Source organism: Mus caroli, chromosome 5 (assembly GCF_900094665.2).
Source record: "Mus caroli chromosome 5, CAROLI_EIJ_v1.1, whole genome shotgun sequence".
Lineage (NCBI taxonomy): Eukaryota > Metazoa > Chordata > Mammalia > Rodentia > Muridae > Mus > Mus caroli.
Window position 1 is genome coordinate 69,766,129 of NC_034574.1, and position 24,604 is coordinate 69,790,732.

Here is a 24,604-nt window from a genome sequence, read left to right on the forward strand (position 1 = left end):
TTTTTCTTTTTTGTTTGTTTGTTGGTTGGTTTTTGTTTTTGTTTTTTCGAGACAGGGTTTCTCACTCTGTAGACCAGGCTGGCCTCGAACTCAGAAATCCACCTGCCTCTGCCTCCCAAGTGCTGGGATTAAAGGTGTGCGCCACCACTGCCCAGCCAAAAAGGTTTTTCTTAATCTTAGATACACACAACCTTTGGTAATGTGGGCTGAGTGAAGGTGTCCATATCAGCCTGGATATTCATCATTATTCATAGATTTAAATGAGATAAATAAGGGGCTGGAGAGATGGCTCGGGGGTTAAGATCTTATAGTGTTCTGACACAGACCAGAGTTCAGCTGCAAGCACCCTTGTTGGGCAGTTCACAACTATTTATAATTCCAGCTCCAGAGGACCCAATGCCTCTGTCCTGGGTGGGCACCTGTACTTGTGTATGTACACACACACATAAACACACACACAATCACACATGCACAATTCAAAGTAAATCTTTAAAAGTTGACAAATTGAAGAGCTCACACTTTCACCCCGATGAAGGTCTTACGCATTCTCCAAGGCATTCTGCTCATTTTTTAGACCTCTAACTCACAAAGGAGTCTGTCTTCTAGAGACAGTGGGATATCCAGACGACGGCTAGCCTTCAGCGGCCACCTCGGTTTTCCCATGTCTCAGTGGTGGCTGACTGGCTGTTTCACAGTCCAGTCCTAGTAGGTGGTCCTCAACTTTGGAATGTGTGACTAGGTGATTATTGTTTCACAAGCCTTTGGGAGAATTCTTGGCTGAGGCTCAAGTGGAAATCCAATTTTAATATCCTGCTTTTTGGTCCTGTGGGCCAGACCTAATAAGCCTTTACATTTACTCTTTAAAATCCAGTCCAAGGTACCTCATTAGAGCAATAGGTAGTACATCCTTCTTAGAGAAATATGACCCTCCTAACCCCAGATTACTCTACTCAAAGTACAGTTCTCAGGAATTACAAACTTCCTTGTTTTCCCTTTAAAAACAATTTTGTCTTCATTTTCACTTTGTTTTTTGGAGATAGATGTCGAGAAAAACACCGTGGCATCTGAATTACCCCATCACTGCGTGGGAATGTGGGTCAGGTCTTTGGCATGGGTGGCTTTGCCATTTTTGATGCCTTGCATAGAAATGGCAGGGCTCTGTCTACCTGATTCATAGATAACAACAGCACCTTCTCTGTGATCGAGTCTGCAGATCTGATAAGGATACATATCGGATACTGGGATCCCCTTGGAGTGGACTCTGCTGTTCATAGCTGGATCCAATCCCTGCATCCTGCTTCTAAGAGAGCTTCTCTCACAATCTGGGGTCCCCTTTCCTCCCCTTCCTCCTCCTTTGCAGTGCCATTGCTAAACACAAACCTCACCAAGGCAGTGAACCACATATCATCTGGGTCCCCTGTAAACATGAGCTTTTAATCACACTGGAGATTTTATATATATATTTGTAAAATAGTTCTACATTTAGGGAAGGAAAATGCCCCGTTTTCCTGTTAGTCAAGGATGTCACCTTTTCCCTCCGTGGGGTCCCTCGGGCATCAGCCTGTTAGTACCTACACCCCGGACTTTAGGAGATGATGAGCTAGTCGTCGGTTCCTCACAGCAAACGCCACCTTCTTCCTTCACAGAGAAGCCCGTGCTTCAGAGCAGGCACTCTCTGGACGGCTCCAAGGTGACAGAGAAAGTTGAAACCGCTCAGCCGCTGTGGATAACATTGGCACTCCAGAAACAGAAGGGATTCCGGGAGCAGCAAGCGACTCGGGAGGAGAGGAAGCAAGCCCGGGAGGCCAAGCAAGCAGAAAAGCTCTCCAAAGAGACCGTGCGTAGCTCACTGTGCCGCTAGTGCTGCTGCCCCAAGCTGCTCTCTCGTCTAAGTCGCTGGCTTGGTTTTTAAGGTTCTATCTGGAGGTGCTGTTTCCCAAGGGCAGGGAAGGAAATACACTGACAAACTTTACATCAGGGAGGCATGTTTCCAGTGTAAAACTTAATTTGGTTTTTATTACGCTCGCAGGGGAAACCTGGTTTGGCAGAATCTAAGATGTATTTGCAGCAGCAGCAGCTCACACACAGTGGTTTCAAGTAGTGCCCTTGCTCCCTGTGTGAGGCTGCACTCGTTAGTGGTCTGAATGACTGAAGGTCAGTCATGATCCAGAAATATTAGGTGGGAAATTCCACAAATAACACCTGACAGAGATAAACTGCTGTTTTGGTGTGATGGAACCTCCTGTCCTACTCCATGGGACATGAAGACTCTTTGCCCAGTGTGTCTTAACCGTAGGTGCCAACTACTGGCTGGTCACCTGATATCTGCTTTGGTCATCACATTCACTGTCAAAGAGTCCCAGTGTTTGCATCCATCCTATTTTCCTTAAGAATGGCCCCAAGGTGTGACTGTAATGATACTGGAGATTAACTCATGCCAGGAAGCCATAAAGTACTTCCTGGTGAAAGCTTAGTTAGAAAACCGTCATAAGCTGAAGTGGTACAAATCTAAGGTAAGAACAAGACAGAGCAATCAGGGTTTAGTTCTATCCTTGGTTTCAGACATTCCCATGAGGATCTTCTATATCTATCTTGGAGAAGGGAAATGGTTATATATGGGAGATATGGCAGTGACTTTGCGCAGTGTGCACAGGCAATCAAGAGCCATGTTTTATGACCTAACTTTATAATCCGCTTGGAAAGTAACTTTCCATCCTTGGTACACAACACTGAGCTCTCAGGGGAGGCCTGTCTTGAACGCACCGCTCACACGTGAAGCCCAGGGCCCCTCTGGGGTGCAGAGGTTAGGGGTCAGGGGTCATGTCACTGAGAACGTGCTTTGCCTGTCATTCCCAACGCAGGTCAGTGTCAGCCTACAGCCTGGAAGCAGCCGGGCAAGCAAAACTGGTCCCGTGCACAAGCCTGCTGCTCCATCTGAAGAGAAAAAGCCAGAAACGGCCGTGTCCAGGCTGCAGCGCAGAGAGCAGCTGAAGAAGTCCAACACTCTCCCCACGTCTGTGACAGGTAGAGCATGGGCCCTTCCCCACTTGCCTGTACCTACAGTTTTCCACTGTGTAGTGACTGCCACAGCACCTCAGACGTCACAGAGCACAGGCTCTCTCTAGACCAGGGCACAAACTCTGACACTGATGCAAGTGCCAGGACTTCCCCAGGTCTCGTGGAGAGACAGTAAGACTCCTTAACAGTCAGCGCTCTCTCTCTCTCTCTCTTTTTTTTTTTTTTTTTTTTTTGAGACAGGGTTTCTCTGTATAGACCAGGCTGGCCTTGAACTCAGAAATTCGCCTGCCTCTGCCTCCCAAGTGCTGGGATTAAAGGCATGCAACACCATGCCCAGCAAGAACAGTCAGCTCTTTACGGGGGTACAAACACCTCTGCTCCGTAGCCTCTATTATCGTCCATGGTGTAAATACGTCATCCATGGCTAGCTACCAGTGTGACAGACAGCAAGTGGCTTGCTGGGTTTCTGAACATTTAACAGGACAATAAGAGTCATCACTAGCACCTCATTGCCCATCATCTGGTGTATCTATCATCTATCTATTATCTATCTATCTATCTATCTATCTATCTATCTATCTATCTATCTATCTATCTATCTATCTCGTGTGTGTGTGTGTGTGTGTGTGTGTGTGTGTGTGTATGCTACAGCAAAGAAAAGCATAGGCCAGAACATTTAAACAAAGGAAGAGCTGAGTCTGACAGGATTGGGCAAGGCAAGGTGGAAAGTTTAGGTAAAACTGAGGCAGAAGGAGCCTGGGTTTGGAAGTAGACGCCAGTGTCATATCATCGGAAATGACGCAGTTGAGGTAAGTGTGTGAAAGCTGCCACCTGATCCTCTGTGTGAAAGTGAACTGGAGGCAGAAGCTTCCCCCACCCCCACCCCCACCCCCTCCAATTTCCTGGTGACTTCTCTGCCTAGGTGACACGGCTCAGATGCTCGGGCATTTCCACTGATGTGACTCTAGAGAAGGCTGTCAACTGGCTTCACAGAGAAAGTTATCTCTGCACTGTGTCCTTGGTGCTAATTAACAACAGACACCTTTCTTTGTTTATAACACATGAAAGATGTAAAATAAAATAAAATGTCCCAATGGTTGCCCAACTATTGCCTGGCTCCAATCACTTGGAAAATGTATCGTTCTGAATACATATATTCCCAGGCACTAACAGGGCATCTGCTTCCCTATACGTCTGTGGTGGTCCCCAGAGAGCATAGTGTGTCTGTCTTGGTCCATTCTATGAAGGCTAACAGAATACCCAAAGACAGGTCATTTATCAAGCTGGGAGGGCCCTGGGCTGTTTCATCCTAGGTTAGGAAGTGGATGGGCAAGCATACACATGAGGAGAGAGAGAAAGCAGGTAGAGTGAGAAAATCATGAATCCACTTTTGAGGGCCTCTGACACCCAAGCACACACGACGAGGCTTCTGCCTCCCAACACAGAAGAATTCTGTACCACCGCACTAGAGCGTAAATGAATTATTTATTCTAACTTGCCCATATAAGAGTCACAGAAACCTAGTATTTTATTTCCAAGCTGTAAGCCTCGACTGGGCAGGCTCTATGCTCTTCTCCCCTCTATCCAAACCGTAGCCCTTTGAACTCCATATGCTGTCTCAACGGGATTGCTTCTGCTTCACCAGCCTGCCCTCAGGTGCGCGTCTGGCCTGACGGTCAGGATCCAAACGGCCTCGTTGCCTACTCTCTCCACCTTCTTTTTCCTCTTAGTGGTCTCTCTTGGGACCCCTCACTCAGTTCTCAAGTCCTGCCTTCCTCTCTCTACTGCCCAATCACAGGCTCTAGCTTTTTATTAGCCAATCAGCTTTAAGTTGTGGAGCAAGGTTTACATACCTAAGATCCGAGTGCATGAGAATGAGCTTGTTTGGGGTTCATAATTTAGCCTTTGAATACATAGCAGCAAGTCAACCCCCAACTCTAGAGAATTAAACGTCAGACATGAGATCACTGGAGAGATTTGCGCAAACCTTAGCGGTGTCTAAGCCTTTGCCTCGGCTACCTGCTACCCGAGGTCTGGAAACGTGGAGGTATTATAAAAGGGTTTTAGTACTTAGTGGTGGAGCAGGAGTGCTTATATACCAGAACTACCTCAAAACACTGATCTCGGCCCGCAAGCATTCTTGCATTTGCTCTTACGCTGCGGGTTCTAAGTATTAGCGTGAGACTGAGAGTTTCTTTCTTTTCTGTTCCCGCTTACAGCAGCTCCAGCTTAATAAAGCAAGCCTTTGCTTCAAAGTGTTTGTCTTCACATTCAATTCGTATCCCCTGAGTCCTAGAAGAATGCAGGACGCGTCCCTGGGCACTAAAGTTGTGAGTGCTCCGAAATCCTTACAGAGAACCTCCTCGTAGAAACCCAAGATCTCTAGTAGAGAAAGCAGGATAGTCAGGCGTGATAGCCTGCAATTCTTAACCCCTGGGAGGCGGGGTCAGGAGGATTACCATGAGTTTGCAGCCAGCCTGGGCTACAGTGTGAGATGTCTCACAAACAGGTGACAGGGGACATCGGAATTACTAGACAACACTAGAAGTCATGACAGCTGGCAGTTTCCAAAGGTTCATCTTTTGTTTTGTTTTGTTGTTTTTTGAGACAGGGTTTCTCTCTGTAGCCCTGGCTGTCCTGGAACTCACTCTGTAGACCAGGCTGGTTTTGAACTCAAGAGATCTGCCTGCCTCTGCCTCCCAAATGCTGGGATTAAAGGCCTGCGCCACCACTGTCCGGTCCATGGGTTCATCTTAGGGCTCAGGTGGAGGTAGGAATTTCAGGAGTTCAGGGACATAGCAGTTCTGAGGCATCTTGGCTTCTATCATGCATGGCTTGAAATTCATGCCTTCTAAAGTCAGAATCTCGTTCTGGGGACCGAACTGGGGAGGTGTTTACTAACGGGTACATTTCAGAGAAGTGCAAGGAATCTGTTGTGTAACACGGTGACCATAGCTACCAATCTACTGAATTCTTAAAATGTTTAAGAGCAGATTTTCAAATGTTCTTACATCACTTTGTGAATAACAGCTATTCTGGTGTGTGTGTGTGTGTGTACAGCATCTCACATACAGTAAGTATATATAACTCTGTTAACTAGACTTTCTGTTTTTACGTGGCTCTTCCTTCTCTTTTCCTTTGAAACACTGCAGTGGAGATCTCAGACTCTGCGCCCTCAGCACCACTGGTAAAAGAGGTCACCAAGCGGTTCTCCACCCCAGACGCTGCTCCCGTGTCCACAGAACCTGCCTGGCTGGCTTTGGCCAAAAGAAAAGCAAAGGCCTGGAGCGACTGTCCGCAGATTATTAAGTAAACAGCGATTTTATCCACGTCTCGGCCAGTTGTCGGCTCTTCTCTTGCCCTTTTTATTTATTTATTTTTTTATACAAGGTTAACGGAACCAGGCTAGGGAAAAGAAGCATGCTTTTACTAGGCTCCAAAATAATGTTTAGCAACGGAAGTGGTGGGGTTCGTTGTAAAGAGTGTATTTGCACAACCCTGGGTCCTGGTGCCTTGAGCTCCCTCTAGTTCTCAAGAGACAGTTTTGTTTGAGGGACCACGTGAAGCAAAATCTGCAAGTGCGAGCTCCTCAGGGGAGCGCCATGCCCACCCATGGCCTTCACATATGCATACCCATGCACCATTTCAGAACATGTCCTTTTGCCAAGCTTTGTAAGTTGTTTTATTTTTGATTCTCTTCTATCCAAAACATTGACCCTACTATGTTTGCATATGTAACAGTGACAGGTTCACATGTACATTAAACATGGTGTCACTCTCCTGAACGCAGGAACTGGAGAAATAAGGAAAAAGCTGGCTCCCAACTCTGTGCCTATGTCTGGTTTTCATGAATTCCCCCCACCTTAAAAACCATAACGTAGCAAACCCACTCGCACTCTCACTACGCTCAATCCATGGTGTGCCCCGTCTTACCAGTACCTTTTTAAAGACACATGGACCATTTGGCCTCGCTGGCTCCTAAGGAACGTTTGTATTTAACCCGGTGAGAGCAGGAATTGTGTCAGACTTGTCTCTGAGAATCTCTCCGTAGTGCATGGGCTCATCTGCAGCCCAGGCTGCAGCCCAGGCTCTGGGAGCAGAGGGCTGGCTTAGAATATACATTTTTGGGAAAACTCTTCCGATGTGTTCTTTTATAACCCAAAGGTTAAGGACCTTGGGGTAGACTTGGTTTTCATCATTGAGCTTTTCAGACTACGAAGAGAAGGCTTGCCCCACCTGAAGATGCAAAAGTGAGACAAGAAAATAAAGTCGTCACCTCACCCACACCAGCCATGTATGTACGATAGTTTCGGTTGCCGGCCTTCCATGCCCCTCAAGTTTTCCCTTGGCCGTTAGGGAAAATGAACAAGCCAAGATGTGTAACCTATTTATACTAAGGACTTCCAGCAGAGAATTTCTTTTTTCTTTTTTCCTTTAATGTACTTGAATAATTCAGAGTCGAATGTTCCAAAGCATTTACAATTTAGAGCATTCACCTTGATACCTTTAAAAAAAAAAAAAAGCATCTCAGAGTTTTCCGTGGCCTTGTTATCACACACATACATGTGCATACAAAGAAGGGACGTCCCAGTTTCAAAGCCACAGGGATTCATTTCTCTAGATTTGCTTTACACAACACTAGACATCCCAGCAATGCCCTCGCACTGCTGGCACTAGCTCTGCATTTCATGCTGTTGGCTTCTTTTCCTTTTCATAGATTCTTACCCTAAAATGTAGGTGCGGATTCTTTGCCCAGGGCAGGGGGGACTACACCCTTCTTCCTCCCGCACTAACATGTCTTATAGCATCCATTACAACTTCTCCTCTGTGCTGACTCAATATGCAATGTGCTGTTATTCTGTCTACCGTACAGGATGACAGGGATGCTGTTTGCCATATAGAAACCATGTTCTCTCTAGAAACAATAGCTCAGCTTCATGAAGCAGCTGGCATGTGTGGTCAAGTGGATAGCTGTACTATTGCAAGTTGGATTTAGTATTATATATACTGGACCTTCAGACTGTTAAGAATCAATGTAACTTTTTTTTTTTACTGTTATTGTAAGCAACTAATATCTCACTGCACGTTTCCCACACTGGTGTTCATTCCTAACTTTTATGTGTAGACAATTGTTAGCTTAATGGTTTCCTCACTGATATAACACTTCTGCGTGGGAATCTTTCTACCCAAAGCCCTAGAATGATAGTGCTACAGTGATTCTTCCAAATCAACTTCTCCCTTGCTTCCTGCCAGCTTTGGCCAGTACCACAGTCATGGCAGGAAACAGGTACAGAAATGAGATGATTAGAAATAATAGGGCTGGCGTGGTGGTACATGCATTTGGTAGGCAGAAGCAAGTGACTCTTAAAGTGTTCAAGGCCAGTCTGGTCTACATAACGAGCTCCAGGCCAGCCAAGGCTACATAATGGAGACCCTGTCTTAAAGAAAGAAAGAATAGTAGATGCATTCATTGTGACTCAATACCACGAGCCATACACAGCACAAGAAACAGCTTAGTTAAAGATGCCCCACTAGTATCTTGGAAAGAAGAATCTACTGAGGAAAAAGGCAGTTGTCATACTTGCTAAAGAGTACATGTTTAACATTTCACTGAAATCACTCCAAGCCTGCACTAAATACCAATCAAGTGTTATTCTGCCTATTTCTGTGTTGCGCTCTTTGAGCAACAAACTACGGGGAAATTCTGTGAAAACAAAAAATTCTTTTCCTTTTTTAAAAAAATGAATGACTGCTGTACTAAATATACGAATATACAAGCTTTTTTTTTATTTAAATAAACTTCTGGCAAGGTTATAGATGATTAACCTCTGTTCATAGACTTATATATGGAAGTAGAGTTTTTTGTTTACTTTGAAACTGTTTCAAGTGCAATTGTTTCTTATAAAACATGGTCGATTACCATTAAATTCTCATTTTAGCTGTTTATCTGCAAATATATAGTATGTATCCACCGTCTCTTCTTGTGATGTTTAGTTTGCTTATTTTAAAGCAGCAACATTAGCTACGAGTGTCTTGCAATATTTTTACCAACAATAAAATTAAGTAGATACTTAATTAAAAAATCCTTAGTGTGATTTTAATATTATTTTGAGATTTTGGTTGAGTACAGTTTGAAATATAAAAATGCCCCATTATTTAAGGGATAAGACCATTCAATAAAATACAAGATCTTTGGTACTGATGGAATGTCCTTTTTAAGCTGAAGTTCTGATTGATTTCAGTGGCAATCTTTGAGTAATCTCGTATCTTTGGAGTTCTGGATGAACATGAAAACTTCAAGTTGTTTTTAATGCTACTTTATTTTTTTCACCCAACAATCCCAGTGGAAGAATATATGATAAGGATGACAAATATTTATATCAATTCCAAACTGGAAGCTAGCGATCTGAGTCTTGGATCAAATCATCCTGCAGTCTCCTTACTGTAGGCTCAGCAGTAGCATTAGTCTCAGCCGGGGGCTTGTGAGCAGTGCCGCTGAGGACCAGCTACCACCAGGCTACACCTTGACCCATCTGAGCATGTGACCTTCAAGAATAACTTGGTGAGAAACTCAAGTCAGCGTGGGCTGCATAGAAGGAATGATGGATGAACTGAGTGTGTGGTTAACATAGGCACGTTTGCTTGCTTAGAAATGGTATGAACCTAGTCCAGTAGTGGAGCGTTTGCCTAGCATGAACAAAGCCCTGGGTTCAAGTCCCAGCAATGCATGTACTGGTTTTCTACCCCCCTTCTCCCCATCAGAAGAAGGAACCTAAGTTGATAAACAGATCCTACCTTTAAAAACCTTTAGCTCAGTCTAGAGGGATGGTTTATTGAGAGCTCTTGCTTCCGTCAGAGGACACAGGCTTAGCTGGTAGCATCTCCACGGTGCTCACTCCAGGTCCAGAGGATCCCACGCGCTCCTCTGGTCTCTGGAGGGAAGGCACGTGTGGTACACTTCTTACACACACGCAGGCAAAACACAAAAGATAAACAGATTTCAGAGTACATAGTAAATGGAGTATTCTGTTTATGACTCACAATATACATTCTGATCCTTTCTTTTCCACAGAGATCTTCAAACCCCTGAAACTTACTAAACTACCTTAATGTAGCAGGGTTCTCTAAAGAAACATAACTGATGAGATAGATTTACCTAGGTGGAGAGAGAAATGAAAGGTTATTTACTTACTGCAAAATATAGACTCTAATATGATTTCTCTGGAGAAACTGCTATAAAAGAAGAGACCTAGGCATTGACTCGTGAGGGTGTGGAAAATGGAAGTGCCATGTGCTGTTTGCACACTAGAGACCCAAAGAACCTATGGTATAGTGCAATTCAGATAAAGGCCAAATGCTCAAGACCAGGGTACCAATGGTGTCACCTGCAGAGAGGCAGGAAGATACGGTAGGTGGTGCTATGTCTCAGTCTAGGAATTCTGGTATCCAAGAGCACGAAAATATGGGAGCCCAGCTGAAAAAAGACAGTTTTCCTTCCCCTGCCTTCTATTCAGGCACCCACCAGTAATGTCCACCTGTAATGGCACACCAGTGAAGACAGACGGATCTCGGTCAGTGGCTCAACTTCAGATGCTAACCAGTTTACAAACATCCTCCAAGGAATGGTGATCACTACCTGTCTTTGTCCACTTGCCTATGACTGAACATCACAGACTGTCTATAAATAAAGGTTTATTCAGCTCTCAGTTCTGAAATCCTAGGAGTTCGAGATCCATTGACCACATCTGCAGAGCCCTGCAGAGTCCCAGTGATGGTGATGCTAGCGTCACACAGCAGTGCAGACCACCCTGGTGTATCTTACAAACAAACCACCAGTCCCTCAGCAGCAACCCCCACATGCATGGCCTCAAATAATCTTAATCCTCTCTCAAAGGTGCCACCCAAGGACCACAGAGGTGCTATGCCCCCACTTTCTTAATACACACAGTGGGGGTGGCTTGATGGGAGACAGAGCAGTGTTCTTTTGACAAAGTAAAGCAAATGTGAATCTACTACATACGATGACCCACCTGTCCTGATTAGGGTTACCATTGCTGTGATGAAACACCACCACCAAAAGCAAGATGGGGAAAGAGTAATTTATTCGGCTTACACCTCAGCAGCATAGTTCATCACTGAGGGAAGTCGGGACAGTAACTCAAGCAGGGCAGGAGCCTGGAGGCAGGAGCTGATGCAGAGGCCGTGGAGAAATGCTACTTACTGGCTTGCTCTTCATAGTTTCATCAGCCTGCTTATAGAAGTCAGAAACACCAGCTTAGGGATGGCTCCACTCACAATGGGCTGGGCCCTCCCCCATCAACCACTGGTTAAGAAAATGCTCTCCGGGCCTGCCTATAGCCCAGTCTTACGGAGGAATTTTCTCAGTTGAGACTCCTTCCTTTCAGGTAACTCTAGGGTATGTCAAGTTGACAGAAAACTAGCCAGCACACCGTCCCACATAATTAAAAGTGCTACGAATGCATCAATCGGGTGCTTTATCTATCTTAGACGCTTCTGCTGCTTCCAAAGGAAAGAAACATGGCTGTTCTCTATGGAAAGGACCACAGACAAATTCCTAAACCAAAATAGAATCTTTAATATAAACCCATCCATTTACAGTGACATTCCCAACCCTCTCACTGACACATACTTACAAGGACTACACCTGGTTATTTTTATCACCACACAATAAATCCAGACAGTAAATATAATTATTTCTGCACCCAATAACGAGCATTGATTCCCAGACCACAGGAGAGGAGAAGACTTCTCCGGGGAGTTCATACACACTTCGCAGCTCTCCACTCCGAGACTCGAGGACCCACAGTTTCCCGTCAGTGGATGCCGCTGCCAGCAGTGCATCATCGCTACGGAGGTGGTTACTGAAAGCAAAGGGCGTTGAGTACACCCTGGCTGTCGTCTCAAATTTCCACCGGAGGTGACCTTCCTTGCTACAGCAGTAGATAAAGCAGTCATGGGAACCAAAAAATATTTCTTGTTCTGCTGCTGAGACGCATGGGGATGAGAAGATTGGCCCTCCAGCAGCAAAGCGCCAGACCTGTAAAGGAAAACAGGAATAAGGGTCACCCACTCACCTGACGCAACACTTGAGTCTGACGGGGTCTCTTCATCCAGACGGCAGAGGTGAGATGGAGACACCAGAAATGGCGCCCTCTCTGGGAAGTAGCACTCTCACACGGAACTGCTCCAGTGGTAAAAACCAGGATCAGGCACAGCAGAGCATGATTGTAATGAACCTTGAGCATACTTGGGAAATCCTGGTATGTTCAGAGACACTGTTTAACGGAAAAAACCGCAGCAGGTCTTCAATATGTTATCAAAAACAGTCTTGGACAGGGGGTGGAACTTGGTTCCAACTCCAGCTCTAGGAAAAAAAAAAAACAACAAACAAAAACAAAACAAAACAAAACAAAAAACAGGAAGAACAAACACACACACAAAACCCCCTAAAAAACCCACGTTTTACTCAAATTTTAAAGCTTTAAACAACAATCTGGGGGCTGGAGGTTAAGGGTAGTGACTGCTCTTCCAGAGGTCCTGAGTTCAATTCCCAGCAACCACATGGTGGCTCACAACCATCTGTAATGGGATCCGATGCCCTCTTCTGGGGTGTCTGAAGACAACGACAGTGCACTCACATACATACATACATACATATATACATACATACATACATACAAACAATCTTAATAAAATCTATACATTGTCAAATGGTGCGCACCTTTAATACAAACACCCAAGAGACAAAGGCAGGCAGATTTCAGTTCTAGGCTAGCCTGGTCTACACAGTGAGTTCCAGGATAGCTAGTAAGACCCTGAATCAAAAGAAATAAAAATTTATACACACACACACACACACACACACACACACACACGAGATGATAGTATGTATGTATGTATGGTAGAGTAAATTAGGGAGACATATCAACCTCAGATCCACAGAGAGAGAGAGAGAGAGAGAGAGAGAGAGAGACACTAGTCAGCCAAGGGCTGAGAATACAGCTCAATAACAGAACAGTCACTGGTCAAGTCCCTGGGTTCAGTCTCCAGGGCTGGGGGTTAGGAAGGGTTACACAGAACAGAACTTGATCTTCCTACCTGCTCCCCTGAGTGTGTGAAACAGAGCAAACTGCCGTCCACGCAGCCGATGCAGACGTAGTGCTGGTAGCACCGTGGGGAAGAGAAGAGTGGCTTTCCACAGGAGCGCTTCCACACCGTGCTCCCAGAAGCCTGTCGTGGCCAAAGCAGTCGATAGCACTGGAAATTACTAACCACGGACCTTTACCATTTAAAGTTACATTCACTTACTCACTGTGTGTGTGCACATGCACGTGTGTAAGTACATGCCACAGGCACACGTGGAGGGAGGCTGGAGGACAACGTGTGTGAACTGATTCTCACCTTCCATCACATGGGAAGGAGTTAACTCAGGTTGTCAGGCTTGGCAGCAAGTGCCGTTACATGCACAGCCATTTTACAACAAACGAACACTCTTCAAAGCCAGAGGGACAGTGACAGTGACACACTGGTGCTTTGATGAATCCGGCATCCACACACTGTCAGAAAATCAGTGCTTACTGAGCAGAACTGGGACGCAGAGAACATCAGCCCAGAGCACAGTGCAAAGCAGAGCTACACATAGACCTAGAACATCTGTGTAACTTCAGTTCCAGGGGAGCCCTTGCCTCTTCTGACCTTGTCAAGTTCCAGACAGGTGTTACACACACACACACACACACACACACAAATACTTACAAATGTAAAACTCAATCTTTTAACAGTTAAAACTAGCTGAAGAAACAAGTGACAATAAAAACATAAACTCTCACTCCTTTTTCCAACTAATTTCAATCATTTTAAGTGAATTCTAGCTCATTAATACATGTATTATATTTAACTGAAAAGTTTCTGACTTTTCAACATCAAAATCAAAGATAAAGATAGGTAAAACAAACAACACGTGTCACTTTATACCTACAGGACTTACGGCCAGTAAGAGTCCCCCTAGCGTAGCGCAGTACAGATGGTGTGGGCTCAGGCTCAAACACGGAGAGGAAAAGAGAGCGCCTTCACAGTTTAGCTTCCAGACACACTTCTTTTCCTGCAAATAAGAATCTGAATTAACTGTGTGGTGCTGTGGTTAATAAGCCGGCATACAGGACAGCTAAAGTTTGGCTGGGCTCGACTTCACGTGTTGCTCCTTCTGGTGCTAGGATTGACCCCAGAGCCTTGCGCATGCTGTTCTGTGAGGCAGTTGTCACAGTCCAGGGGGATGTAGATTTTTCCCTCTCCTCTGCCCTCCCTGTTCACTCACTCTGAATCCTCCTGCCCTTGCCTCCTCGGTGTAGAGATTTCAGGTATGCACCACCATGCCAGGTAAGTTAGTGCAAAGGCAACATGTACACGCGCTCTTGTATATGTGTGTGTGTGTGTGTGCCCACACATACATATACTCATTCTGAATATACAACTTGGTGTGTTTCTTCCACTGACTTTATAAAATGACTTAAAAATAATTTAATACATTGTATGCAAAATAAAATGATGTCTCTTCCTGATCTAAAAACTATTAGAAACTAGTTGCTCAATCTTATAAACAACTTTATGTATATATTTGTCTGCTTCTGATTATTTTGCCAGAATAGAATCATAGAAAAAAAATTTCTTCGGTCAAAGGACATGAACGTTACTCATCACACTGCTTCTTAATTAAACTTCCTATGTGTGTGTGTGTGATCTTCTAAAATTAATGTCCTTTTTAAAGCATGTAGCAAAGCTGACCTCAAACTCGCATGTAGCCAAGGATGGTCCTGCACTACCAATCCTCTTAAGTACTTTGTGCATCCTAGGCAAGGTACCAACTGAGCTTTATCCACACCACAGCCCCTCAAATGTCTTCCCAGCTGGTACTTCTCTCACGGACACTGGCTGTCAATCACTGTAGCATGGGGAGCTATGTGCTTTGGGATCTCAGAGTCTCATTCTCGTGGCTTTGAAGACTAAAGGTCTGAGATACTTATGTCCTCAGCCGTTTCTTCCTGGGATCGCATGTATTTATGTCCCTTGTTTTTGTCTTCTATCTGGGTCTTTCTAATTAACTTATATTTACTCTTTATTTCTATTTATACCAATAAGTGAGCTTTGATTCACTTATTTCAAAAACTGTCTTAGCCTATTTCTTGTAGTTTTTATTTTCATATAATGGGCCCTTAAAAGAGCTTACTGATCTCTTACTTTAATTTTTTTCTGTTATTATCATTCTAAATTTTTTATACTACTGAAATTATTTGAAAAGAAGCTAAAATTGTCTAAAGATGTTAAAATTTAACTAATCACTTCTTTCCAGACCCAGTGTTATGCTTGGGCTATCACTAACTCCTGCTCCCACACACAAGAGCACGTAACAGTCACGTCCATTTCTGTGTTTATGATAAACAGTGATGAAGTGAATTCTTACATAAATGTCTAAAGCATATGCGTGCTGGTCATGAGATCCGACGTAAATGAGTCCTGTGGTTGGATCCACGGCTGGTGAGCTTTTGACAGCATCTTCAGTAGTAAATGCCCAATATTTTTCTCCACTATTACTTTTTAGAACATAGACTAATCCATTATAACAGCCTACAGAGGAACAAAATGTAAAAGATGAGACTGAGATACATTGATATAAAATATCTAAGTAATGACAATTTCTATTCACACTCTTCTCATATATTTATGCTCACCATCTGATTTAGATTTCAGTAAACATAAAGGAAAACTGAACTACAGTCATTTGTGTAAAATCCTTTCTCAGTGCTGGTGCGCTGGCACATGTCTTCCTTCCAGCTCTGGGCCTTTACCTCCTGTGCTGAAGTGACAGTGAACACCACTACAACCAGTAGTCCCTTACTTTTTGAAAGTTCTACAGACCAGCAAGATAAGTCAGTAAAGGCCCTGCCACCACGCCTGACAACCTGACTTAGGTCCCCAGAGCAACACGGAAAAGATGGAGCCGACTCCTACAAGTGGTCCTCTGACTTCAGGAGCTCACGCACACACCCACACGGACGGAGCCGGACTCCAATCCATCCTGGCTGTTGCTGGATAAATGACCAGCATCACAGAGCATCAAGTTACTCTCCTTCCATCCCACAGTTATTGTAGCCACACAAGGAAGAAAGGCGCTCAGGACTGTTTTAGAAAAGCTAACACTAGTAACAACCAATGTCTGCTGGGCATTTCCTGTGTACTGGGGGCTTCTTTTGGAGACAGGGTCTTTAGCCCAGGCTAGCCTCAGCCCTATGAGGGGAGGATAGGCCTTCTGATCCTCCTGCCCTACGTCTTGAGGGCTGGGATTCCACGTGTGCATCACCTGGTTTGTGCAGTGCTGGGGACTGAGCCTTGAGCATGCAGGGCAGCATTCTGCCATCTGAGCCACATCCCTGGCCGACTTTTTCAAACATTTTAGCATAATTGTGTCCACACTCATGGATGACAACAAGGAAGCAGATTAACCAGCAGGGCAAACTTTCAAAGTTACCATGTGGCTGGCAGTGTCAGGATTTAATAAATCTAAGCGCCTGTATTCTTAGCAACTACACTGAACTTCTTTTCCCAAGTGGTGGCTGTGGATGAGAAGGGAGCAGAGATCCCAGACCTTGGTACAGTTGAGTAAAAATGGTAAAAATGGCAAAAAAAAAAAAAAGAAAAAAAAAAAAAAAAAAAAAAAAAAACAAACAAAAAAAAACCCTACAAATGAAGTCACTACAAACACTTGGGCACATAGAAATCAGACCAAGTGGATGGAATGTGAGGGCAGCCATTTAGGAGTCTCACTGCCTACGTTATACATGGTTCTGCTCCCACCCAGGATTCAATTTCCACGACACTCTCTGTGTGGCCATCACTCACTGAGAGCTTCGTTTGTGCCTTGCAGTGTACTAATGGCTCACTTAACCCTGCTCATAACTCTGATAGTTGTCATGGGTTTAAAATACACCCATAAATTCTTAGATGATCTTCAAGACCTGGAGACCAATTCTCTTCCCAGGGCATGGACTGGACTTGATGATTTATGTTCAGTGAACAAAATTAAGCAAAAATGGTAGTCTCCAGTTTTAGCGAGTAGGTCTTAAAGGCACCATGTGGCTCCTGTGGCTTTCTCTTTGGGATCACCCACTCTGAGGGAAGTCAGATACTATGCCATACAAATATTCAGACAGCTACAGAGAGGCTCAGGTGGCACAGCCTGAATATTCTCAGCAAAAAGTGAGGGAAGAGCGAGCCTAAGGCCGGAGCCCCACGCTGACCATGCTGCCTGTGAGCCGTCCTGGAAGCCTGACTTCCAGCACATAAAGCCTCAGATGCCTAAAGAGGTATGAGATCTTGATCGTCAGCTTCCTCTCCAAGATTCCCGACCCAAGGGATCTGCCGTGGGCTAGGAGGCTCTAATACAACATTATACAATTATTCAATACAACATTATACAATTATTCAATACAACATTATACAGAGCATTGTGTTTTGTTATCGTTTCCAGTTTATCCATGAGAAAAGTGAAGGTGGAAGTGCAACATCCTGCCAAAGTCAGAGTTTAGCAATACAGAGCTAGGTTTATATCCAGGGACTCTTAACTCCAAGCCATGCTGCTAAGCAGGACAGAGTTAACTAACCACTGACCTGTGACAACAACCAAACAACCCTCCCTACACACACACACACACACACACACANACACACACACACACACACACACACACACTTTAACTCTACGAACCCCAGATTCAGAAACTTACCCACTACAATAAAGTTTCCACATTTAGACACACACGCTGAGGATTCAATTCGATCTCCTAGTAGCTGTTCCCACCTCGTCTCCCCAGAGGACAGGTCGACAGCCTTCACTGTGTTCGAGTGTGAGCCAATATACACGGTTGTGGAGGGCTTATCCTGCACAGTTGCTCTCACCAGCAGAGGGGAGGCGTCGACGCATTTGCCTGTGTCTGACCGCCACCTCTCGCGCAATACCATCGCCATAGCCCCAACTACGGGGCTCCCCTGCTGAAAAAGTGGGGGCTTTTCCAAGTTTTCATCAGGAGCTGGAGGGCTTAGGTTTTTTAATATCTGAGTGTTAGTCTGTGGGGTTAAATCCAGAGAACAGACTGGCAGGCAGAGTCCTAATTGAGTTAAAAGCCTCCCAGCGCCAAGAGACAAAACCTGACTCCCTCTGCTCAGAGCGATCACGGAGTTGGTCTCGCCTGCATGGTTTGAAGGCCAGGAGGACTCCAAACGTGCAGGCTTCCTGCTGGCTTCCTCTGGATCAGCATCACTGAATTTCCTTTTTGTGGTGTAACTCCTGTTGGCTTTCATGTCCTCCGGTGTAAACACGGCTTGAACGATGTGGTTGTAAACATCTAAGAGGGAACTGCTGAGGATAACTTCCAGAAGGCCAGGAACGGCTGTCCCGGTGAGCTGCTCAATCTCACTGAGGAGCCGCACGGACTTGAGGGAATCCCCACCGCTATCTAAAAAGACGGAGTTGGCAGGAACCTTCACAGTATCCTCTGGATCCTCAGGGAGACACAGAATAGACTACAGAGGAGAGAGAAGGATGGTAAGCGGTCCAAACCAAAGGACTTGACAATGTAGCAAGTGATACAGAGCTACGGTGCCTGTTTCACAGATAGCATCACTTTAAAAGGCAGGGGGATGCTAACAATTCAATTAAAAATGATTTTCTCTAGGTCATCATTGCACTACCAACTCTGTCACGGGGTCGCTGTGTAATTGCTAAATACAATTCCGCTTAGAGCAGGTTTCCTATCTATAAAATAAGGAATAAACTCACAGAAACATCTGCTTTACCAACTAGCCCTCACAGCTGATATTCCCAACATGGAAATAACATCGATCCACGTCCCGTAAGTCAAACAGCTTTACAAGTGGAGTGATAAGAACGTAGCCCTCAGTTCCTAAGGCACCAAATGCACACACTTCACGGGACCTTTTTGTTTGTTTTTTGAGACAGGGTTTCTCTGCGCAGCCCCGGCTAACCTGGAACTAGTACTATAGACCAGGTCAGTGACCTACTTGCCTCTGTCTCCTGAATGCTGGGATTAAAGGCGCATGCCACCACTGCCTGGCTAAAACCTGTATCATATCTAAGAAAGCTTGCTTACCCATTAAGGCACACATTAATAATGCCTTGAGCAGAAGCATGCAGCTACTGCAAGACTAATGAGAGAAGCCCAAGCGTAAGGCTAGCCCACTCGGAAGAGCATGGTTGTAGCACTGCAAGAACAGCAGGTGCCCCCCTCGCAGGGGAAAGTACGTCAGGTAGGAAGTAGACACCGGCACCTTTTAAACTACCTCTCTTCCAGTGAATGTCTTTGGAAGATATTTAATTAAACACTCTAACCTTTATTATGTACAAACTGAATTAAGGGAGGTATGCTAATTAGCATATACAATAACAGCAATAACATTCTTAAAATACGTTTACTGGCTTACTGGGGACACTGAAATTCCTAATAATGAATGAATTATAGAAATGAATTTGCATTTAAAAAGTTGTACCTTCCATAAATACTGTAATTTTCCCCAAAGTTCCTCTTTTCCATGGAGTTCATTCCTAGGTTGTGAGTTTATGTAGTCTAAATATATCTTGTTTAACTCAGAAACATCAACTTTACCTTAATATGAAGAGAAATAACAAACATTAAAATAGCATTTGAACTTTAACCAAGGTTTGCAGCTAAGTAGTAGAGTATGTGTTGAGTGTACAAGATCCTAGGTGACTCACCCCATAAAATAAGCAACTGAATCCATTTAGCCCCAGAGCCATTGTGTTTGTTGGTCACACTCTTCACTGTAAAGCTCAGAAATCATGGAGAACAGATAAGCAGTTTGTGGCCAAGGCTACAAAGACTGTAGTGAGTAACACGGAAGAGGAAAACAGGCCATGTATCTAAGTTAAAGAGCGCAAGATGTGGTAGTGAGTGGGGTGGGGGTTACTGCATACAAGTGAAGCACAAGGAATGAAGTGTACCTTGTATGAAAACATTATAACAGGAGGAGCAGTAGTGGTGCCCGCCTTTAATCCCAGCACTTGGGAGGCAGAGGCAGGCAGATTTCTGAGTTCCAGGACAGCCTGGTCTACAAAGTGAGTTCCAGGACAGCCAGGGCGACACAGACAAACCCTGTCTCAAAAAACCAAAAAAAAAAAAAAAAAAAAGTGTGTGTGCTCGTGTGTGTGTGTATGTGCTTGGTGTGTAAGTCAGTACAGCTTTCAGGACTTGAGAGTCTCCTATATGCCATCAAGTCATCAAGCCACTAGACATACTTACTCAGCAACCACTTTTACCAGATGAGCCACCTCTCTGGCCCCACATTTTCTTTTATTAAGCGGGTCTTACTATGCAGCTCGAGCTAGCGTCAAGCTTTGTAATCATCCTACCTCAGCCTCCATAGTGTTGGGATTACAGGTATGTGGCACTGTGTCTGATATATAGGAGTGTATGTTTTGTAGCTTGGGCTACAAACTGAAATCAAGGCTACCCTGAAATAGCTATCAAGGTTCCTGTTGCCAAAAAAGGTATATAGTTCGAAGCTAAGCAGCACTAGGCAGAACGGCAGTTCTCCCAGTGTGATGGTTCGTTTTACTGTCAACCTGTCTGGGTCATGGGGTTGGCCCACTGTTTAACACTGATTAAACACTGTTTCTGTGTGCATCTAAATTGATATTGCAGGATCAGATTAGCATGTCAATCACTGGACTCAGTACCGAAAGCAGTGTTCCCAAACTGGCTGGTGATCAGCCCAGCCCTTGGAAGCCTGAACAAAACAAAAGCCAGAAGAAGGGAGTTAGCCTCAGCTTCAGCCTGGCCGTGTATGTCAGATGCCTCCTCATGGGGCTTAAACCACTGGCTCTGCTGGCTCTCAGGTCTCAACACTGAAAACCACAGTCCTGCTTTCTTAGGTCCTGTCCAGCCTGCAGTCATAGCATGAGAGCTCTGTCAGTTCCCTGTAATATTTTTATGTATCTATCTAAACATTAGTTCTGTTTCTCTAGTGATCTCTGAGGAATACAGGCACTGACTAGCTGGGATGGCTGGCTTGAAGGTCAACCTAACTGCATCCAGAGTCACCTAAAAAGCTGACAGATATCCCTGGCTGTGTCTGTGAGGATGTTCAGAGGATAATCGAACTGGGAAGGACCATTCCTGGAAGTGGGCTGTAGGCATAGCAAGAATCGAGGAGACAGCCTGACAAAGCCTGTCTTCATCCTTCTCACTGTTCCTGGCCCACCATCACATGATCTGAGCTGCTCACTGAGCCATCCCATCATGGTGAACAGACACACCCTGAGACTGTGAGCCCAAATCTCCCCTCCCCTCTATCAGGTACTGTCACAGGAATGCACACGTAATTAATACTAAGCAAAATAATCTGGGGAGAAATTGCCCATCTGTAAATCACACGTCAGAAGACTATCAGCTCACGGGAGCTAGTTACAAGGGTCTACCATAATTAGTGCCAGTATCACTCACAATAGTCCTTCTGTAGCCATTGACTAAGGAGCACCATAGTGCTCTCCAGCACTGAGCACCCCACACCCGATTTGTCACTTTACCATGGCATGTAAATGGCAGGGTATCGATCAGCACCATGTCATCAGGCAGGGCGTGTGCTGGAAGGTGTTTCTGCAATTCTTTAAAGATGCAGTCCTTTACTAAGTCAACTTTGGATACGATGAAGAGAATCAATCTTTCCTGATTATACCAAGTGACTGCACAAGACTCCACCTGGCGAAGTTCTTCAGCAACCTGTAAGAGAGATCACCATCACTTACTCATGGAACCATCTTGAAATGAACTCCTGAAGGCTCAGATGTGCTGTCTAAACTCAGTCCTGATAAAGTTAGCATTTCAAAAAATAATGCACTCTAAAGCAAATAAACCAATGTATTTTCATGCATCTCAAAATCTATGCTGTCACTATATTTATTCTTACGTGTGCATGTGTGCCCATGTGAGCTGTGTGCACCATGAGAGTGCAGGTGCTGGGGGAGACCAGAGCATGCTGGATCCTCTGCAGCTGGAGTTACACAAGGTTGGGAGCCATCTGATGTGGGTGCTACAAAACCAACCCGGGTCCTCTGAAAGAGCAGTGAGCACCGCTAACCTTGGAGCTGTCTCTCCAGCCCATTATTGATTTTAAAATGGTCACCTCAAGCCAGGCTTGGGAACACACACCTGTAATCCTAACATGAGGAAGCTCGAGGCAGGGAACCTCGGAATTTCAGCCTAGCCTGGACTACATATAGAGACTGCCTCAAAACAAGCAAACATCCTCCTGATGGAAAAAGAGAAACAGTGAATTACTCCTGCCTTTTATTGCAATTTTTGTTGTCGTTGATTTTTTATTTCTTTAAGATAGGCTCCTGCTATAGCTCAGGCTGGACGTGAGCTGAAACCCTCAGCCTCCTGAGTGACGTTCGCAGGCATGCGTCACCACACCCAGCTCCATGTCTTTTGCTCTGATTAATTACAAATACGAAGGTGTCAGCTTTAGACAATGCCAATAAAAATCTGGCATAGAAATTTGGTGACAGCTGCCTCTACTGCCTTACATACAGGTAGATTTAGTTTTACTAAAGTAGATTAAGATTTAATATGTAAGTGGCTCTACCTGTTGCACAAGTGCAATATTAAGACGTTTGCCATGGCGCTTGATCTGGCTGTCTTTTCTTCCCAAGAAAAATATCTCTCCATCTTTCACAGTCACAAAGTCTCCTGTGGCTCTCATGGTGCCAAGGGGCACTGTCATTTCATCATCAAGAAAACACACTCTGTTCTTCCCACCTTTCAAAGACAAAGTCCAATGTCATAAAATCCATGGGAAATTATTTATCAATATCAAAATCAAAGAACCTCTACAATTCAGTAACTAAGACTCAAACCTTGATTATCTGTATTAAAATGAGGTGACTTTTAAATGCTACCTGAGCTGGGCGGTGGTGGCACATGCCTTTAATCCCAGCACTTGGGAGGCAGAGGCAGGCAGATTTCTGAGTTCAAGGCCAGCCTGGTCTACAGAGTGAGTTCCAGGACAGCCAGGGCTATACAGAGAAACCCTGTCTCGAAAAAAAACCAAAAAAACAAAAAACAAAAAAAACAAATGCTACCTGATAAAATTAGGTGCAGTAACTTATGGAGCTAGTAAAGAGATAAAAATAAATTTATTTATAAAACTATGTATGATTTTAAATATATCCTTAGAATACTGCTGCTAGACATAGTTTTATCTACAAATGCTAACATTTCAAGTTAACTTTCTAAATTATTAGAAACTGCATGTAAAATAATTCAGGTAAACTCTAAATATTTCAAGATTATGAGAAGATTAAAACTTATCACTGAAAAGTACATCCCACATAAAAAAAAATCATAAAGTAAATAAAAAACGAAGCTGATTTTTCTTTTTGGAAAACAAACAAACAAACAACAAATACAAGCCAACCTAAAAATACTTGGCCAGTGCCTTCGAGAACTGGAGAACCATTTTGGTCTCTGACTTCAATCACCGTTCCAAGTAGTGGAGACCCCAGCTGCACAGGGGATTCATGTCTGCAAAAAACACACCATTTCCCAGTGTATTAAAAGTATACTATAGCAAATAAAGACAAAACAGTTTACTGTACAATTCAAAGACTGTATGAGGAACAAGTCTGGCAGAAAGGGATGTGTTACCAATTCAGTCCCAAGAGGGTCTGCCAGGATCTCCAGATGAGTTACAGGAAAGATTTAGATTCTTAACTTGTACCACTAGATAAAATATCAGGACAGTGCCTGACAAACCCATTAGCAGGGTCAGGAGCACAGCTCCCAGGCAGGAGTGTGCTTCCTATGCAAGGACATGACTTCTATAGCCACCATGCTCAACTGCCACCCCAAACAAAAGTCACTCCCCCCAGCATTAGTGCTAAGGTCTCAGAAAGGGACAGCCTCTATCCTTGCACCCCTCTACTGAGTATAACTAAAGCCCTTACTTCACAGGAGAATTAAGAATCTCCTCTGGGATCCTGTAAAAAGTGGCCCAGCTGGATACCTCTGTGATACCATAGATGTTAAATATCTGGGTTCTGTTGCCTTTGCCTCGCCAGCTTTTGAGGATGGTCAGCGAGGGGAAGGCTTCCCCACCGAGGGCCAGGACTCTCAGAGATGTATGCGCTGACAGGACAGTGGACTTGATGAGCTCAGATCCAAATCTTCTCAGCAATGTTGGCGTAGCCTGGAAATGCAAACACACCACTTAGTTTCCTCCTAATTAATTCAAATTCTGCATTTGGAGCCCATATGAACATTAAGGCTGTGTTTTTCTTTTTTTTTTAATTTAATTATTTACTTATTTATTTATTTTGTGGTATGTTTGTATGTGTGTGTGCCTGCAGAAGCCAGAAGAGCATCATATGCCTTAGAACTGGAGTTGTAGGCATTTGGTAACAAATAGACACAGGTGCTGGGAACTGAACCCTGCCCTATGAGAGAGCAGGAAACACTCTTACCCACTGGGACATCTTTCT

The 24,604-nt window shown here is 44.4% G+C and overlaps 2 protein-coding genes across 11 annotated transcripts in view; one reads left to right on the top strand and one right to left on the bottom strand.

Annotated features, from left to right (window-relative positions):
- Kiaa1211 (KIAA1211 ortholog) overlaps positions 1-6,348 on the top strand; it is a 217,949-nt gene extending 211,601 nt beyond the window's left edge. For all 7 annotated transcript variants that reach the window (XM_029477876.1, XM_029477878.1, XM_021162942.1 and 4 more), the window contains 3 exons: positions 1,647-1,837; positions 2,862-3,024; positions 6,171-6,348. In XM_029477876.1, coding sequence (XP_029333736.1) covers positions 1,647-1,837; positions 2,862-3,024; positions 6,171-6,331 — 515 coding nt within the window. In that variant the 3' untranslated portion in view covers positions 6,332-6,348. The remainder of the gene's footprint in view (positions 1-1,646; positions 1,838-2,861; positions 3,025-6,170) is intronic.
- Positions 6,349-11,632: 5,284 nt separating this feature from the next.
- Aasdh (aminoadipate-semialdehyde dehydrogenase) overlaps positions 11,633-24,604 on the bottom strand; it is a 31,419-nt gene continuing 18,447 nt past the window's right edge. For 2 of the 4 annotated variants that reach the window (XM_021162881.2, XM_029476920.1), the window contains 10 exons: positions 24,071-24,312; positions 23,542-23,648; positions 22,711-22,883; positions 21,653-21,845; positions 19,597-19,712; positions 17,817-18,612; positions 15,497-15,660; positions 14,018-14,140; positions 13,138-13,269; positions 11,633-12,076 (listed from right to left, as the gene is read on the bottom strand). In XM_021162881.2, the coding sequence (XP_021018540.1) occupies positions 11,678-12,076; positions 13,138-13,269; positions 14,018-14,140; positions 15,497-15,660; positions 17,817-18,612; positions 19,597-19,712; positions 21,653-21,845; positions 22,711-22,883; positions 23,542-23,648; positions 24,071-24,312 (2,445 nt within the window). In that variant the 3' untranslated portion in view covers positions 11,633-11,677. Of the gene's footprint in view, positions 12,077-13,137; positions 13,596-14,017; positions 14,141-15,496; positions 15,661-17,816; positions 18,613-19,596; positions 19,713-21,652; positions 21,846-22,710; positions 22,884-23,541; positions 23,649-24,070; positions 24,313-24,604 lie in introns of those variants that run through there. The other 2 variants (XM_029476921.1, XM_029476922.1) reach the window with 2 other exon arrangements.